The sequence below is a fragment of the Aulostomus chinensis genome, chromosome 19, assembly GCF_037954235.1.
Source record: "Aulostomus chinensis isolate RoL2024-O1b breed Wild chromosome 19, RoL_Achi_v1.0, whole genome shotgun sequence".
In the NCBI taxonomy this organism is placed as follows: Eukaryota; Metazoa; Chordata; class Actinopteri; order Syngnathiformes; family Aulostomidae; genus Aulostomus; species Aulostomus chinensis.
Genome location: NC_141338.1, coordinates 9,937,838 through 9,954,508, shown reverse-complemented (window position 1 = coordinate 9,954,508; position 16,671 = coordinate 9,937,838). Strand labels below are relative to the sequence as shown.

General features: G+C 42.5%; 1 protein-coding gene across 2 annotated transcripts in view; it reads right to left on the bottom strand.

Moving 5' to 3' along the window:
• Positions 1 to 496: 496 nt before the first annotated feature.
• The window catches only part of LOC147243959 (mediator of RNA polymerase II transcription subunit 13-like), a 76,507-nt gene continuing 60,332 nt past the window's right edge, over positions 497 to 16,671 (bottom strand). The window contains exons 6-31 of one of the 2 annotated variants that reach the window (XM_086187018.1): positions 15,489 to 15,695; positions 14,557 to 14,721; positions 13,912 to 14,068; positions 13,696 to 13,800; positions 12,785 to 13,447; positions 12,307 to 12,520; positions 12,120 to 12,198; positions 11,907 to 12,028; positions 11,589 to 11,667; positions 11,199 to 11,416; positions 10,466 to 10,644; positions 9,352 to 10,280; positions 8,883 to 9,062; positions 8,543 to 8,772; positions 8,231 to 8,429; positions 7,858 to 8,146; positions 7,523 to 7,775; positions 7,249 to 7,437; positions 6,941 to 7,164; positions 6,710 to 6,852; positions 5,874 to 6,032; positions 5,558 to 5,722; positions 5,120 to 5,283; positions 3,755 to 3,919; positions 3,119 to 3,228; positions 497 to 2,445 (exon numbers count right to left, since the gene is read on the bottom strand). In XM_086187018.1, coding sequence (XP_086043144.1) covers positions 2,313 to 2,445; positions 3,119 to 3,228; positions 3,755 to 3,919; positions 5,120 to 5,283; positions 5,558 to 5,722; positions 5,874 to 6,032; positions 6,710 to 6,852; positions 6,941 to 7,164; positions 7,249 to 7,437; positions 7,523 to 7,775; positions 7,858 to 8,146; positions 8,231 to 8,429; positions 8,543 to 8,772; positions 8,883 to 9,062; positions 9,352 to 10,280; positions 10,466 to 10,644; positions 11,199 to 11,416; positions 11,589 to 11,667; positions 11,907 to 12,028; positions 12,120 to 12,198; positions 12,307 to 12,520; positions 12,785 to 13,447; positions 13,696 to 13,800; positions 13,912 to 14,068; positions 14,557 to 14,721; positions 15,489 to 15,695 — 5,720 coding nt within the window. In that variant the 3' untranslated portion in view covers positions 497 to 2,312. Of the gene's footprint in view, positions 2,446 to 3,118; positions 3,229 to 3,754; positions 3,920 to 5,119; positions 5,284 to 5,557; positions 5,723 to 5,873; positions 6,033 to 6,709; positions 6,853 to 6,940; positions 7,165 to 7,248; positions 7,438 to 7,522; positions 7,776 to 7,857; positions 8,147 to 8,230; positions 8,430 to 8,542; positions 8,773 to 8,882; positions 9,063 to 9,351; positions 10,281 to 10,465; positions 10,645 to 11,198; positions 11,417 to 11,588; positions 11,686 to 11,906; positions 12,029 to 12,119; positions 12,199 to 12,306; positions 12,521 to 12,784; positions 13,448 to 13,695; positions 13,801 to 13,911; positions 14,069 to 14,556; positions 14,722 to 15,488; positions 15,696 to 16,671 lie in introns of both variants that reach the window. The other variant, XM_086187017.1, reaches the window with a different exon arrangement.

Below are 16,671 nucleotides of genomic sequence, written 5' to 3'. Positions count from 1 at the left end.
AACAGCTGGGTGACTGTCACTCAACAGCATCACTGGATAGTTTCCTTTTGCGCCCATCAAGTAGTCAAACATGGTCCTCTGTAAAGGTCAGAACAGTTTCAGCTCCATAATCACTTCAGCTGTTGTCATGGCAGAGCTCTCTGCATGTTGGAAAACAATGATTCACACCTCTTGACATCAGTGTAATAAAATTATTATCTTCTACTTCACACCACTTATATTTTATATGACACCGTTAAATTCTAATTAAATTCACAGTGTTCACACTTTTGGTTCGAGCGGTCTCGCTCCAGAATTTATTAATAGGATCCTGCAGTAAAAATGTTACTTCAAGTGCAGAATCAATACCAGCGAAAGATGTCACACTTTTGAAATGTCATAAAATCGCAGTGGTTTGCTATAAAAAAAAAAAAAGTACTCAAATGTATATTGGCTTCCGAAATGTAGACAGAATTGTTAATAAAACACTGCTACTCTAATTCAGCATCATCCAAAATATGTCAAATGTGCACTTTAATAAAAAGAATTACAGAGCTTTCAAAATTAAATTAAAAAAAAACAACAACACACAAAATGAACACGTGGTCATTTTCAAGAGTTTTAATAATTTACTAAAAAATAGTGTAAAAGTAACAGATATCTTCCACTAATGTGGATCTGTTTGATATTCAAAGGGATGACGGATGTAACAAATTTCTGCAAACTCGCCCTCGTCTGTACATTTGTGTACACTAACTTGGCAGTTTAACCTCTTGGCTGTACGTAAATGAGTTTTGCACTGTATACTGTATATCAAAAAAGCTCACAGCAAAGAAAAAATATTTTGATATGAATCACTGAAAAGTAAACCAACCAGCATGAAATGTACAGCTTTTAAGAAATTCCAAAAAACACAGCTGAAAAGTGTATATACAAACATGCTAGGAATCTAACAAATAACAGACTGAGAGTGAAGCGACAGGCCTTTCTAATGGTTTGCTTGACATCATTTAGGAGAGCAAACGAAATAAAGCATCATTCTTAAATATTTAATAACCTTGCAATGTTCAAATACCGTGATCTTCTATTGCCTATTTCAAGTTTTTAGCAGGAGAACATTTTATAAATATACAGTATACTGTATCTCCTGCATTAGTTTAATTTAAACTTATTAAATAAAAAGGAAAAAAAAAATCTGTATCTGTATAAAATTAAAAAAAAAGAAGAAGACCCAAATGGATTTTTATTTTATTTTATTGTTTTGATAAATGTTCATACTGTGTCCACTTCTAAAGAGATGGTTGTGCCCATCACCCTTATCATTAAGTGCCTGCTTGGAAGAGGTAATATATATTTATGTATATACGTATAGATATCAAATTCTATGACATTATATAATTTGTATAAATATGGCATCTTTACAATTGCATTAAAATGACAAATTTTATTTCAGATCCCAAGACAATTAACTGTCAATTGGGAAAAAAAAGGCCTTGTTTAATTTTCTCATTTTCTCGTTTTTAAATATTAAAAATAAGTCTCAATTCTTTGCAAATGTCTTACATTATAAACAACATTTCTGTTCTAACTGGTCAAATATTTCCCATCGTGTTCATATCTACAACACTTTGGAAGGTGAAGAAAAAAAGTGCCTTTATCAAATGCTCCCCTGTTGGAGTAAGTGAGGATGTTCGCTCCTTTCAGAGTAAAAGTTTCATTCACCGCCTGCGAGTCCCAAGAAGGTCAACAGTGCGGTTCTATACAAAAATGTAAAAATCATCTACGTAACAATGCCATGTGTTTGTGTTGGCATGCAATTTTGCTGGTTGTACAAGATGGAGTTAGGTGGCCCTGCACAAATGTCCCTTTTTACAGGTGAGGGTGTAAAGAGCTTCTCTGTAAATGTCCACAGATGCTTCAAATGCCACTTTTGAGGTGGAGCTCAAGCGGGACATTTTCTGTTGTTGATCAGTTTACATTGAGATATGTCAGTAAAATGGGCATCGTTGGGTCGATCCACATGGTTTTGTTTTTCTCTCTCCCTCTCTTTTTTTTTTCCTCCATCAGAAAGCACCGTAACTGGCATAGTTCTGTACTGGGTTTGCATGGGTTTGTGGTTATTAAGCAAAGTTTTTGTTCAGAGCATTTCTCTCTTTTTATTCATTACATTCCAGGTATTGGAGACTTCCTCTGACTCTCATCTGGCCGTTTAATCCATGTCGACCCAAAACAAGGGAGGAGCTCAGGTGCTTTCTGGTGCCCAGAAGGAGGAAGCGTCGTATAGGCACAGAGGAAATGAAGGTCATGTTAGTCCTCTAGAGTTGTCCACGCAGCTAAAGCATATTCAGGATGGCATTGTACATTTGGATTAGTACAGCCAGGTGGACGGGCAGGCAAGACTGGCGGTCTTGGGTGGCAGGTGTACATGTCAGCCAGGAGAGGGCGTTGTACTGCTCCAATACAAACCTGCAATTGGAAGGAAACACACAATTTCATTCAAAGATTTTCAATATATTCAACACAATTTACATTAGTTAGTTAGTTAGGTACTTTATTTCAGTCATATATACATTTAAAAGCAGCAGAATAAAAACAAACAAAAAATACACAAATTGACTGAAACAGGCTGTGGCAGAAGCAAAGCTTATTAATGCCCGCCTACTAGCTACACAATGCATGATGTCAAATGGGAAGGAAAAAAACAAAACAACAAAACAAAAAGTAAAATTAGTGTACTGTATACTTGGTGTACATCCACGTACTTGCACATACATATACACATAGACTTACATTACATTTTGTGGGAGCCAAGACACTCAGTGCCAGTTGAAAGTGCACAATGAATATATATATAGATGTATTTCAGATATTTATTCAAGACTATGACAACCATAAATAAATATTTTAATAATGTTGTCTGAAAACACTTGTGCCATCCCATCTTATCAGGGAAAAAAAGCATGTAGATGCCGATCAGCAAGTAATGTGAGCACAAAAAGACAAAAAGAATGTCAAGTTTTTGTTTATTATTCGCATTTTCCTGAATAAAAATGTAAATAATTGATGGCAAAACAGCTACCAGGAGCCCTCTGGATTCAGTTTACACTCCATTCTTCCACTAGCAGTGTTACGTATTTACCTGAGCACATCAGAGGTGGTCTTTGAGTCTAAGGGGTGGGGGGTCCTCTTAGTCTTGTCTGACACCAACTCATCTGACTGGACTATGGAGATGTGGTGGTGGAGAGATGCCTGAAGTGAGGAAGAAAATAAATAAATAAAAGAGTACCATGTTTACGCCTGCTGGCCTGTTCACTTGAAATCACATTTCTCATGAATTAGTGATCAAATACATTCTCTGTATATTTCTTCTACCTCTCGAATAAAATAACATTTACTGGCATTTTCTCAATCTGTATCTGCCCGACAATATAACATGAGAAGAAATAAACACAAATGAACATGAAAGGAGATCATGTTAAACTGATCAATACTTCATTTTCGGACCTAAAATCAAATGGTAATGCGATTATTACACCTTCAAAAATTTAAATGTATCTTATATTAGGATTAATTCATCATGAAACATTTCCACGTAGTGAGGAGTCGTTTTGTCAGCAGAGATCAGTGCTGGGATGGTGGTGCACACACGATGTTTCCAGGATGAGGAATAAAATACTCAAGTCGTAAAAATCTCCATTTCAATTATCTGTACAGTTTGAGGCTCATCTGTCTCACTCACACACACACACACACACACACACACAGGCAGCTTTACCTTGAGGAAAAGTGGACACTGGCTCTCAGCCTGCGGGCAGGAGGCCCAGAACCAGTGAGGGAGTCCGTTAGCTTGTGCAGTGGACACGTAATAGCCGAGAGCTAGCGGCTGCTGCTTCAGTTCCTCTGGAGGGCTGTCCCTGGACAGCAAGCGCTCTCCCTGGCTCTACACACACACACAGGAGAAGGTCAGCCATTAATTACCAAATACATTGTGATCCAGACAAACCCTGGGACAAGGCCGCTGTTATTCACTCATCCATTTACATCCTACACTGCACTGTGGTTAAAGAAGAATAATTCAGTGTAAGAGGCGGCTGGCTGGCTGGAAGGCAGGCATTTGTCTTTCATTGTGCTGCATGAAAAATGATAAGGCTGGTGACAAAAATATTAATATTGCATATTTATGTCAAAAGGAAAGAGATACCCTGTAGATATAGTTCAAAAACTGTCACATAAGTGCTTATTATTGAGTCTGTATTTTGAGCTGCTGTGCTTGAAAACTCATATTTCTTGGTGACAATGTGCAAACCTAGTGGATTAAAATATCTGTATGTTCGTGTTTTACATGCAACTCCTTGTGATTTTTTTATTTTGTTTTCATCAATGACAGTACAACATATACACTTTGAATATTAAACACGCAGCAAGACAGTAGTTGTTTGTCTATACCTTATTTATATGTTTTTTATTGAATATTTGTGATGTAAGCATCTCTTCTCTGCCTTGGAGACCGTATTCTTCAGCATCTAAAAAGCTCAAAAATCTCTTTCAGGATCTGTTCAAATTTAAGTTACAGAGAGTTTAGTTTCCCCCACAATCTCAAAAAGTCATCACATGGCCCCAAGGTCACTTTCTGTCCCCCACCCGCACCTAAAAACCATTGACTTGGTCTTCAGTCGCTACCTCACGTCCTGTATAAAGTTCTGTCCCAACAATTCTAACTTTAAAGCCAGATCAGCTATTTTTCTCTCGCTCTTGCTTCAGACTGATGTTGCTTCACAGATTTTGTCATCTCGTAACTCATTTTAATGTCTTCGAACTGCATTTTATTTTGTGGCCGGCTTGTTCAGCATCTCATAATGTCTTTCTTTACTACTCTGATTTCCTTGCTTGTTTTTATGTTCTCCATTGTTTTCTTGCCTGTTATATTTCATTCCATTTATCCATTATTACCTCATATTTTTCCTCTGGTAAATTGTATTGTACATTCATTTTTCACCTGTTCCCTCTGGTTTAAACTCGTATTTGTGATGTCTTTTATTGTATACTTGTGTTGTGAAACTTATCCGCCCTCACTGAGAAGCACTTTCGGTCAGCTCCTTTTTTTATTATTATTTTTTTTTTAAGCTGTTCCCTGACTCACCCTGGTGTGTTGAAAATGGGATCCCATTCCCATCCCGGACGGAGAGCCAGGCGAGGGCACAGGAGAGGTGTTGGGGGACGGATGGAGATTCCCTGTGATCAGCATCATGTCGTGACCGATGTCGTTCTCCAGTTCATCAGGAAAGGGCAGATCAAACATGTCATCTAGAAGGTGAAACAGAGAAAAGGAACAGCCACAACTGTCAACAAAGTTTGGTCATCAATCTATTTAAGGTAATTATACATTTTCTGTTTCATCCAAACGATGGCATGCTTTTCGTAAAAGTTTGTTAGCAATTGTACATAAAAAACTGAATCCACCATAGAGCCACAGGGTAAATTGTACACAAAACTAAATGAGTAATCACATACCTGTTCTTGTTAATGATTTCAATTTATCTAAATTCATTTTAATTCAGGGTTTATGATTTTGTTGTACCGTTATTGTCCTCTGTGGGATAGGAGCTGGGGGCCAGCTGGGTGGTTGCGGAGGTTGGGAAGACGAGGATGTGTGTACAGGAAGCATCCTGAGGTGTGTTTAGCTGCGAGGTCTGCAAGTTCAGAGCAGTGCTGCGGCCGAACACTGAGCCCATGGTCACTGCATCTGAACATTTAACAATGCCGTAAAGGTTAAGCCTTGCATAAACATTGGTTTGAATGAACTGCAAATAAAATGATTCACATTCAATGTCATGGTCTAACTGTAACCCCCATCCCCCAGCCAATGTTATTATCAGCATAACCATCCCACTCACCAGGCATGATCACAAGGGAGCCCTGTGGTTCCATGGCTACCAGGCAGGCACTGAGGATGGTGGGGGAGTCAGCAGCTGAGATCCCACACATTCGACAAGCCTCCCTCAGCTGGCGCCCTATTGAATGCAGGGAATGCTCCCCCAGGAGAGAGCTCCAGTCTTGTTGAGAGATAGCGAGAGGTGCAGGCGTGACGGAGAAAACACGATCAAAGCATTGAGAGAGAGAGAGAGAGAGAGAGAGAGAGAGAGAGATATTCTTTAGTGAATAATTTTATGCTTAATTTGATCTTGAAAAAACTAAAGTTACCAAAACAAAGAAATTATAAAAAAAATAGGATTTTCACGACAAAAACAAGAATATTAATATGTATGAATTTTCCTAATGAATAACGGGGGAGGGCGGCATGGTGGTGCAGTGGTTATCACTGTCGCCTCACAACAAGAAGGTTCCTGGTTCGAGTCCCGGCTCGGTCATAGGATCTTTTGTGTGGAGTCTGCATGTTCTCCCTGTTCCTGCGTGGGTTCTCTCTGGTACTCCAGCTTCCTCCCACAGTCCAAAGACATCAAGAGGGGACGAGGCTGATTGATACTCTAAATTGACCGTAGGTGTGACTGTGAGTGTGAATGGTTGTCTGTCTCTATGTGTTGGCCCTGCAATGGACTGGTGACCTGTCCAGGGTGAACCCCGCCTCTTGCCCGAAAGCCGCTGGGCTAGGCTCCAGCCCCCTCCCAGAATTTACGTGAAGTAGAATATGAGAGACTGATACTTCAGCCATCATAAACCATTTCTGCACATTCCTTGTGTTCATTGCTACCACAGAATCTGAATTACTCACCCTTTAGCTCCCCATGGCCCAGTCGGCCTAATCGACCAATCACAATCCTCCACGGCAATGAGGTCATTTGGATAATGCCAATGCACCACTCCCACAGCTTCTGTAGTCCCATCTTCCTGGCCGAGACTTTGGGACGTCGTGCTCTGTGGGGGTTAAAAAATATGGAAAATGTAAAGGGAACAGAGCAAAATAGAAGGAAGAAAAGGGCAAGTGCACAGTCTACCCCCTCACCTGTTGGGTACATCGATATTGATAATGCAGGTCTCCAGGAGCTCTCCTTGCTGGTCTGTGCATGACACCAGGATCCAACGCTGGTCATGAGACAGGCAGTATCCAACAAAGAGCACATTATATTTGGGAGGGATCTCTGCCCATATCTCCCCTGGTTCTGGCTGTTTTGGGCGGGTTGGACCGAGGATGAATGGGGGAGGGTACAACTGCACTGGGCTTGGATGCTGGTGGAGGAAATTGAGATGGTGAGAATAACAATATATGACACTGATATTTAGTGTCTGTAAAAGATTACAGTAAATGGCTACCTCTGGGCTCTTAAGTACAGAATTGACAGTGGACACGGGTCCAAAGCCGGTCAGAGACTTGATGTGTGTTTGCTGGGGTAGAAGACGTCTACATTGGGAGTAACAAGAAAAGGCCAGGGAGCGTAGATGTTGCAGGTACAAATGGCTTTCCCCGCTGGCAGGCTGGAGGAGATACTGGCATGGCACCACCTGAGGATGATACAGGAAAAAGTTCAAGTTCGAAGGTTCTCACAACTGTGTCTATTACCCTGCCTGAGCAGTATAACCGTCTTACCTGTAGCATCAGTGCAGGTCTTATTGACTCAGGCAAAGTCTGCAGCATCTCTGTGTAACAGCGAAGAAGTCCTAGAAGCCAAATGCTACCCGCCTCAACTTCATCACCTTCTTCTTCCTCCCCTCCTTCATTTCTTGCTCCATTTGAGCTAAGAAAAGCATCAACCATGTAGATAACGATAGCTGGTGGGTTGGTGTGGCTGTCCATTGAGTCGGCTCCAGTGGGGATGCCGATTCTGGACTGCTCAGACGCACTGAAAGAAAACGAGAAAAAGAATGTGCTATATTTTGACTTTTTCTTTTGAAATGAGAACTTTCCAATAATGCGGGTCTTACAGTTCAGGATTTTCTGCTGGTGTGCTGGCTGGTGGCGTGGTGCTGGATGACCCCTTAGATTCACTGGTGCCTCCGTGGGTTGTCTCCCCCGTCTGGCCTGAGGTTGCTCCAGTTGGAGTGGTAGCACTTGCTGAACTGAGAGCCCCTAGAGCAGGTTCTACATCAGGGGCCCAAGCTTGAGCCTGTCCAGAGGAGACGGGCTGGGCTGAGGATGTGGGGTTTATTGGGGGCTGTACTTTGGGGGGCAACAGAAGAGTGCTGTCCAAAGGTAGACCTGACAGCTGAGGACCTGTAGGAGAAGTTAAACACATATATTTGTAAGACTGCAATAAGTGCCTGAGAGATGTTATTAAATGGACTGGACTCTTCTTACCTAGCTGCTGCTTGCAGGAATAAGCATAGAGTTTAAGTTTGCTGAGGTTGTCAGTGTGTTGCTGTCCTGCCCAGGGTCCAGTCAACCACTGATCCACATCCAGCTCTTCCAGCTTTTCTGACTCTACGTCTTCCCCCACACGTACAATACCATCCCTGGATACCTTGGCTAGAGGACGATGCTTCCCAAGGCGGCATGTCTAGAAATTGAGTCATTCTCCCATTAGAGACCATTATCACATTAAATATTCATAATATTTGCAGAGTTTCAGGGCAATTTAATGCAGATTTGTGTTTAAATCAAATCTCCTACCTCATAAACTGCGCTTAGCTCCTGGAAGAAGGCCCGGGCTGCAGCCAGCAGAGATGGACTATTGGGACAGAGTACCACATATGCCACATCTCGCTGCCCTCCATAAGGCTCCAGCAATAATTTTTCCCAGAAAGGTAACGCCAAAGGGGACAATGCCAAGAAGTCCCGCTCACGATCATAGCCAAGTAGCACCGTAGGGATAGGCAGGGGCTCTGGTGACTCCTCGGAGCCTTAAACAAAAACAAGTTGAGACATGGCTTTGGTCTAATGAGGATCTCTGTGTGCATTCCACTGCAGTCATTCAGAGAAGGACAGATGAGAACGATCTCAATTGACTCACCATAGGAGCCTCTCCCAGCCATCTTATGGAACTGCTGCCAGGTGAGCGGACCCTGAACATGCTGGATGTTCTCCCATGTCCGACCTGTTCTCTTCTTCTGGATAGCATCCTGCAGGAAAGGCTGCAAGGACAGCAGCATACGGACCATATCCTGGGACGACAACATGCTCATGTCCACCACTGTAAAGGTTAGCATAGACACACAAGCACACACACAGAAAGGATTCATGAACACATACACACGTTAACAAGAGTCTATACTGTACGCCAGAGAAACAAATATACAAACATAAAACACACCAATACACAATTTAGAACATACAAAGTCAGCTCGGAATGTACAATAAAATTCCAACCAGAAATCTATGAATTAGAGTGTAATTTAATCCCACAATTTCAAGGACGTGTTCAATTTTAAGCAGGCAGCAAGTTCAAATAATTTCTTTCGCAGTCAAACTATGCTTCTTACCATTAGTATGAGGCCAGGAGTGAAGAGCTGTACTTCTGACCACAGCTGGATCTACTTTCCCTCCTGTGGGATTATCCACATACTGCAGCCCCTGTTCCAAGGCATTGTAACACTCCACACAGGCATCACTTCCATCCGCCCACAGCTTTTCAGACATCCAGCTTTGAAGCAGTGCCCCCTTGCGGCCATGGCAGGAACAGCTCAGGGGGAGATGCAGTGATGCAAGAGAAGAGATGGGCTGGGAGCACTGCTCCTGTAGAAGGATCATGACTGATGGAGTGGCAGGTGCTGCATCCTGAGGCCACTTTGCTCTTGGGTCCCCCATAGTTGGGTCCCGCCGGCAAAGAGCCAGCCTCCTCTCAGCTGCCCGGCCTACCTCAGAAGACCGACCGTAAATATCAAGCTCGTCCTCCAGGAAGAGGCCTGTGCCATGAGCAAGCCGCCTGTTCACGATGGCACTGAAGCCGCACATACAGCGGTACTGATCCTCACAGGTGGAATCAGGGATGTAAACCCCCACATCTGCTCCTTTGACATTCATATTGCAGGCACAGATACAGCAGCTGTCAAAGTTGCGATCTTTAAAAATATTGAGAACGGAGTCTGAGAGCAGAAGAATGGAGTAAAGGCTGTGGGCCTCGGGTAGGCAGGGTCCAGGCCGAGCTAAGGGCTCTACGGAGCTAAGAGGCAGGCTGGTGGAAGGGGTCGATACTGGTGAGCTCAGCTCAGTACCATCCTGTTTCACTGAACCTTGCCCAGAGCTTGCAGTATTAATACCCCTTGGTGTGCGAGGCGTGCGCGGGGTGGGCACAGAGAAACGAGGAGTGGCAGGAGAGGGAAGGATGCCAACAGTGGTGCTCACAGAGGCTGTGGTGCCACTCATCTGGCCATAATCCTGATCTGTGAGGGTGTTGACACTGGGGACGTTTCTGGAAAACAGACACAGAGGAGGAGAGAAAGTCAGATAGACAAACAAGATTAAGATAAATGGGCTGGGCAGGAGATCTTTAAGGTCATGTTGCTCCTTACACACAGAGGAATATCCTGTGAACCAACATTCACAACACAACTAACACACACTTCAGAAGCTTCATTAACATAAATGACCACTCACGTATATCCATCCCTGATGAGAGCATTATTGTGAGGGTGCATGGCTGTGGAGAAATGGTCCATTTTGGGCATGAGAGCCCAGGACGGACGGTAGTAGCACTGCTCGGGAATCTTGAGGGGGGGTAAACTCTGGCTCGGTAGGCAGGAGAACGGAGCAAACATGGAAGCGCTTACTTGTGTCTGGACAGAAAGGACACAGTAGAGAATTATTTTGGCTTGCTATTTGATCTTTTCAAAATAACACAGTAAATGAAAATCAGCTGCAAATATTATTCCAGTTTTGGTGGTCACATGCCAACTTATTGCATTTGCAATGTGATATTTCCCCAAATACTTGGTATTCTGGCTACTGACTTTCAATTGTTTGTATATTTTGCATGTTGAATTGTACTGATAAAACTTGTTGTTTGGAGGAGCTGAGTGTTAATGAGCAGATGCACATAATAGTGGCAACTTCTGCTATAATTAGCATTTCCCAGTGCTTGGTGCCTGCAGACAATACAGATGTCTGACTCCCAACACAGGAATAGTTAATTAGTGAGTTACAGGTAGGACTGAAGCCATTCTAACACCATACATGAGCCTGACCAGCTGCTAGCATCTTTGTCTTGTATCCTTACATCCTTAATGCAAGAACTTTTAGCTTAGATTTAAGAGTTTGTGTCATTTCATTTGCATAGTTTAGTTCATTTGATTTCAGTTCACACAATTTAGAGTGCTGGGTGTTTCGTCACCTTGAAATCCTCTTGCCTGGGACTAGCCATCCCTTCCTCGTTCTCCAGCCTGTACTCAGTTAGCTGCGTGGAAGCTAAAGGCAGATGGTGGTCAGCTGCTCCGCTGGGTGGAGGGGGCTCTTGGCTTGGGGTGTCACGATATGTCATGATGGGAGAGAAGGCTGGATGCTGCTCCAGAGAAGGTGGGGTGGGAAACATCCGCTGGAGGTCTGCTATAGCTGAAACAGATGTAGAAAATCCAGTTTATAGGGATATAATGGTATAAAGTACCCAAAATCTATAGAATAAGTATGAATGAAGTGAGTGTATGTGAAAAGTACAACCAGAAATCATAACATCGTATCAATTTCATCCAAATAGTGAAAGTAAATACTCATCAAAGTGACTCACTTGATGGATACGGAACAGCAACTCTCCCCTCTTTCCCCAGAGGCCGATCTTCTGTCGATACCGGAAGCTTGGTTGAGTGCTGGTTGGGGTAAACAGTCTACAAATTATTACACACAAGATTAGAAAATCAATTTTATTTAGTACAATAGTTTGTACTTCACTGTTAAAGCATAAAATATACTAAATGATGGGAGAAATATACCTCAGATCAATCTCCTCTAAAGATTTTCCAAGAAAAAATGTCTTTCTGTTCTTTTTACAAAAAACCCGATACAGAATATAAAAGTAAAACAAAACAGATAAACCGTGGTGCCTCACCCCAAGCTCCTCCTCATCCTCATCAAATATGTTGTCTAGATCAGAGATGTTGACCACCAGGTCTTTTTCTCTGGTCAGAGAAGGATTGGCTTTGGCAGAACCGTCATCCTGCCCGGATTCATCTAAATTAACACAAATACCTTTACACTGACAGCTCAAAAACAAAGCAAATAAATAAATCAATACATTTTGAGGATAGTGGGAATGTCCCACCTGATTTTGGAGCAGAGTTGAAAATGGACATAGCATCTTTCCCATCAGGCAGAGCGCCATTACTGGTGATTTCTTCACCCTGTTGAACAATTTGGAAGACAGATTTACAGATTTATATCCATCACTATGCAACTATGGGGAATTTCAGAATCTGAAATATTACAACATTTTCTACATGTTGTTGTACCTTAGCTTTCTTGCTGGATTCTCGTGTTTGACTCTTTAATCTCTTAGAAGTAGAGAAAGTATACTCGATGTCTCCCTCCTTGAAGTCGTAGGGGTCGTCCCCGTGCTCCCGCAGTGCCTCGGCCACCGGCTGCTCCAACAAGCCCAGAGTGTGCATGTGGTCCCGGACCCTCTCGTCTGAGATTTTAAATTTCTTGTTTGTTTGTGTGTAAAGTCTGGAAGAGACAAAGAGACAACAGATGAATGCACAGAGGCTGATTCCTTCTGTGATACCCGATATGTTTGCGCTCTCATCTAATCTTCACAGTAACACACACACCCCAGTACAACCTGACAAATAGATGAAAACATAAAAATCTCCAAGTTTTCTCGATGTAAGTTTTTGGCTCTCATTATCCAGTATTTACAGCATCACCATTCATTCTTCAACCTCCCCCTGTACCAACTTTGGTGTGCTATTACTCTTGTCGCCCTCCTACCTCTTTAACGAAGCCCCCTCGGTGGCCGTTTCTGTCTTCACCTCCTCTAATTTATCACTGGGGAGTTCTGGGGGTCTGAAGTCAGTCTTATCTGTCCTGGGAGTCCTGAAACCTCTCCACCAGCCGGCCCCACTCTCCCTCTGCCTCTGCCTCAGGAGAGCTGTATAAACAGCTGTCTCACTGGTAATCACACCCAGCCCCATGGCTCCATCCTGACAGACGTGCATATCCACCGGCTCGTCCAGAACCTCGGGGTCCTGCACCCGGGGATGTGGGCTGAGTGTGGGAGGAAGTGGAGACATCGGTGAAAGGAGAAGGGACTCTGGAGCTTTTCTGCCATTGGAGAGCGGTTTGGGATACTTGCAGCCGGCCAGATTAGCCAAAGGCTCCAAGGGAGGCTCCATTGCCACCAGACCTCCTAGCTGGGGCCCTCCAGTTGAGTCCTGCTCCAGAGGGGTCTCCTGCGTAACAGATACACGGTGGTGGAATGGGATCATTGCAGGCCTCTTAGACTGTTTGTCGGCCTTTTCTGTCTTGTCGCTGGTCTTGTGTTTGGGTAGGGAGGGAGGGTATAGTGATGAGCCAGAGGACTGAGTGGTGTTGGCACTAATCTGGGGGTTGGAATTAGATGTGGCACTCATACTCAACTTCTGCTGCTTCAACCTAAAACAAAGTCAAAATGATAGGAAAAACACAATAAAAAAACTTGTTAAACTTTTGACTGGAGCATCATACTCAAACTTTATGTTGTAAAACATTAAAGTGCAATTAAATCTTAAAAAAAATAATCCCAAACAAAATCCCAATTTCAGCATCCAGGTTGCAAAGAGCTCCGATGGTTTTGTAATGAGTGTGAAAACAAGGCTAGTTAAATCCTGATATTGAACAGCTTGAGTAGAGCTCTGCGGTACCTGGAGCAGCTGCAGGACGCTCTCGCTCCCACATCGTTGAAGTCCCACATGGTTACTCCATTTGGCACTTCCCTCTTAGGCGTCACGTCAGCCGGTTGCCTCCGTCTGCCGGGAACAAACAGATTCACGAGTGAACCGGCTTGACTGCATCACTGCACTTCAATAATAATCAGGCAGAACAGGGGACACACAGACGCAGTGATGGGGGTGACTTACATGTGCTGAGGCTGGTTGAGATAACACTCCCTCCAGGCCTGATGGACCACCTGACATGTTAGCTTCTTCCCAGAATGCTTTGGGCTGAGGCTAGTGACCCCCATGCTACTGTCTGGTGTTGGAACGCTGGAAACGGAGGTCACAAAGCCACTGTCCGCTGGAAAAATGAGAAGTGACAACAGGATTTAGAAACGCGACTCTTTGTGATGTACGTCTTCATAGAGCTTATGGTGGTTTTGACGAATGCAAATCAGAACATGGAAGTACTTTTCTCTGAGTTGGCAACCTGTGTCAACAGGTATGTATTATATTCTAAGTGTAAGAGATATTCTGCCATTGAATGTTGGTTTTTTTTCCATCCTAATACAGGTACTGAACTTGAGTATCAGGCAATCCTGAGCACTAATCTGATACTGGAGTGTTAAAAAATGAGTACCTACGTATAGTGTGTATTGTTTGTTTGACATATACTACTAGGATGTAGTAGCACCAGTTGTCAGGGATACTTCTCCAACATTTGATGCCAGTATTGCCATCATTTCTGACTATTTTACTATCTTTCATGTGACATGTCCTTTATGTGCAAACTGGGAGGTGTGCGTGCGTGTGTGTGTTTGTGTGCGTGTGTGTTCGTGTGCTTGCTACCTGAGCAGGGCTGCTCGGGGGATGTCGGTGGTGTGAGTGGCACGCTGCAGTGGTTCTGCTCTCTGCTGAGGCCCTGAGCTGCAGGAACAGGTGGAGGCTGCTCTACTGGTAGGTGCCCCTGGGCAATCAGCACGAAAGCAGCTGGGTAGGTCATCCTTACTCCACCTACCAAGAATAAAAATGGATGATATGAACTGAAAAAAATGAACGGTAGTAATATTTCTTATTATGTAATATCTTCATCAGATTTGCAATCTTACAGAATAGAACATGGTCCCACAGGCTTGTACATAGTATATGCATTTGTTCCTGCTCAAATAAAACCGATAATCTGAAGTGCTTTACACATTTCCTTGTTAACTATCATTTTCAGACAGCCAAGATTAGAAAGGTTTTTCTCTTTAGCAGTATCCATAGTAGTTTTGATTCTAATCAGGTCGAAGCAACGCTGTGGGACCAGACTGATTAGACAAAGCAGTTCCAGTAACTCCTTGGGGCTTTTCCCTCGTCTTCCTGATCTTAAAATTCTGTCGTCTCTATTCTCTCCTCTCCTCACTTCAATCATTTCCCATTTTCCACTTTGAGAGATGTGTTTAAAGACTGTGAGGATCATTGCAGCCAAAAATGCATGCCAGGAACTCCCCATCCACTAATACCTCAGCTCAAACTGCTTGGGAGAGGCTGCGGGTAATCGATGTGATGTTGCTCACTCACTGTGTCACTGTCTAATGTGTGCTCATGTGTTATTCTCACACTGTAAATCTCTCCAGCATGCTTCCCTTTGTACTGCTGTGAAATAATGTGTGCCCCATTTTCCATGCGGATCAACTAACATCTAAACTCTGAGTGAGCTCAGCAGTTAAACATTCTGCAAGTGGAAATGCCCTTTCCACCTTTTACATACTTTTAAATCCACCAGTTTTTTTCCATACCTACAATAACCTCCACTGCCACATGACAGTTACGATCATAAGCTTGGTTTGCTTCGTCTTTTTCCTTCTCTCCGCTTCCATCTTTCCGTTGAAGTACCATCGGGTAGAAGTAACTCCACTCCTCCATCAGCTTCCGGGTCGCTGGGTCACTCATTTTGTAGGCCTGACCTGTTAATGTGCCGCTAAGACCGTACGGGCTCAGGATCACTGCGCACGGATCCGGACAGGTGGGATGGAGGGGAGATGTAAAGAGGAGAGAGTGTTCAGACTGTTTTATTGGTGAATGAATCCAAAGTGAACATTTTCACACCCTCCAATTCAATTCTGTTTCATCCTTCCACTCTTGACAATGTAGTCAAAAATATTGTCCTTTTTTAAGTCATTTATTGTAATTATTACAAATTCGGATTTCACGTGAAAATATAAGAAGTATACAGTAGATATAGAATAAGTAAGAAAAATAAAACAACGTTTTAAGTGTTACTTGCTCAAAACTACAATTTTACTTTCATATTTATTCAGCTACGGCAATGCCGCAAAATAGCAGATAAATATTAAATTAAGTGTGAGTCCTGCCCATAATACTAAAAGTATTATTAATATAAATTCTAATAATAATACTACTACTAATAATAATGATAATACTACTAAAAATAAGAATACATTTAATTTGTAATGCAGAAATGCTGCAGAAAAAAAACAATGGCTTTATTTTAATTTTTAATATTAAGTACATTTATGTGGTACTACTTTAATTCCTGTATAATGGAGAATCTCTAACATGGGTTACTGTTGAATTCACTTAAATACGTGTTATTTCCTCCACAACACTTGATACTTGTGACTTATAATCATGCAGGTCAATATAACTTCAAAACAATATCCCATTTATTTCAGTTTCATCTCTACTATGATTATAAGCTTTAAATGTTAATTAATTCTCTAATATTGTCTGTATTGTAAATATACTGAATTATTAAAGGGGGAAACCACACAAATCAACTGTTTATGGCTTATTTATTTAAAATTTCTAACAGGTTAAATCAAAGCTTGAAATGAAAGCGAGCAAGAAAATAATGTAACATCATATTGAATAAAGTTCACGAGCACACGCTCCGGAGAGAGAATAATTTGAGTAATTTGATAGCTTCAAAATGTCAGTTTCAATGTATTTTGTGTTAAT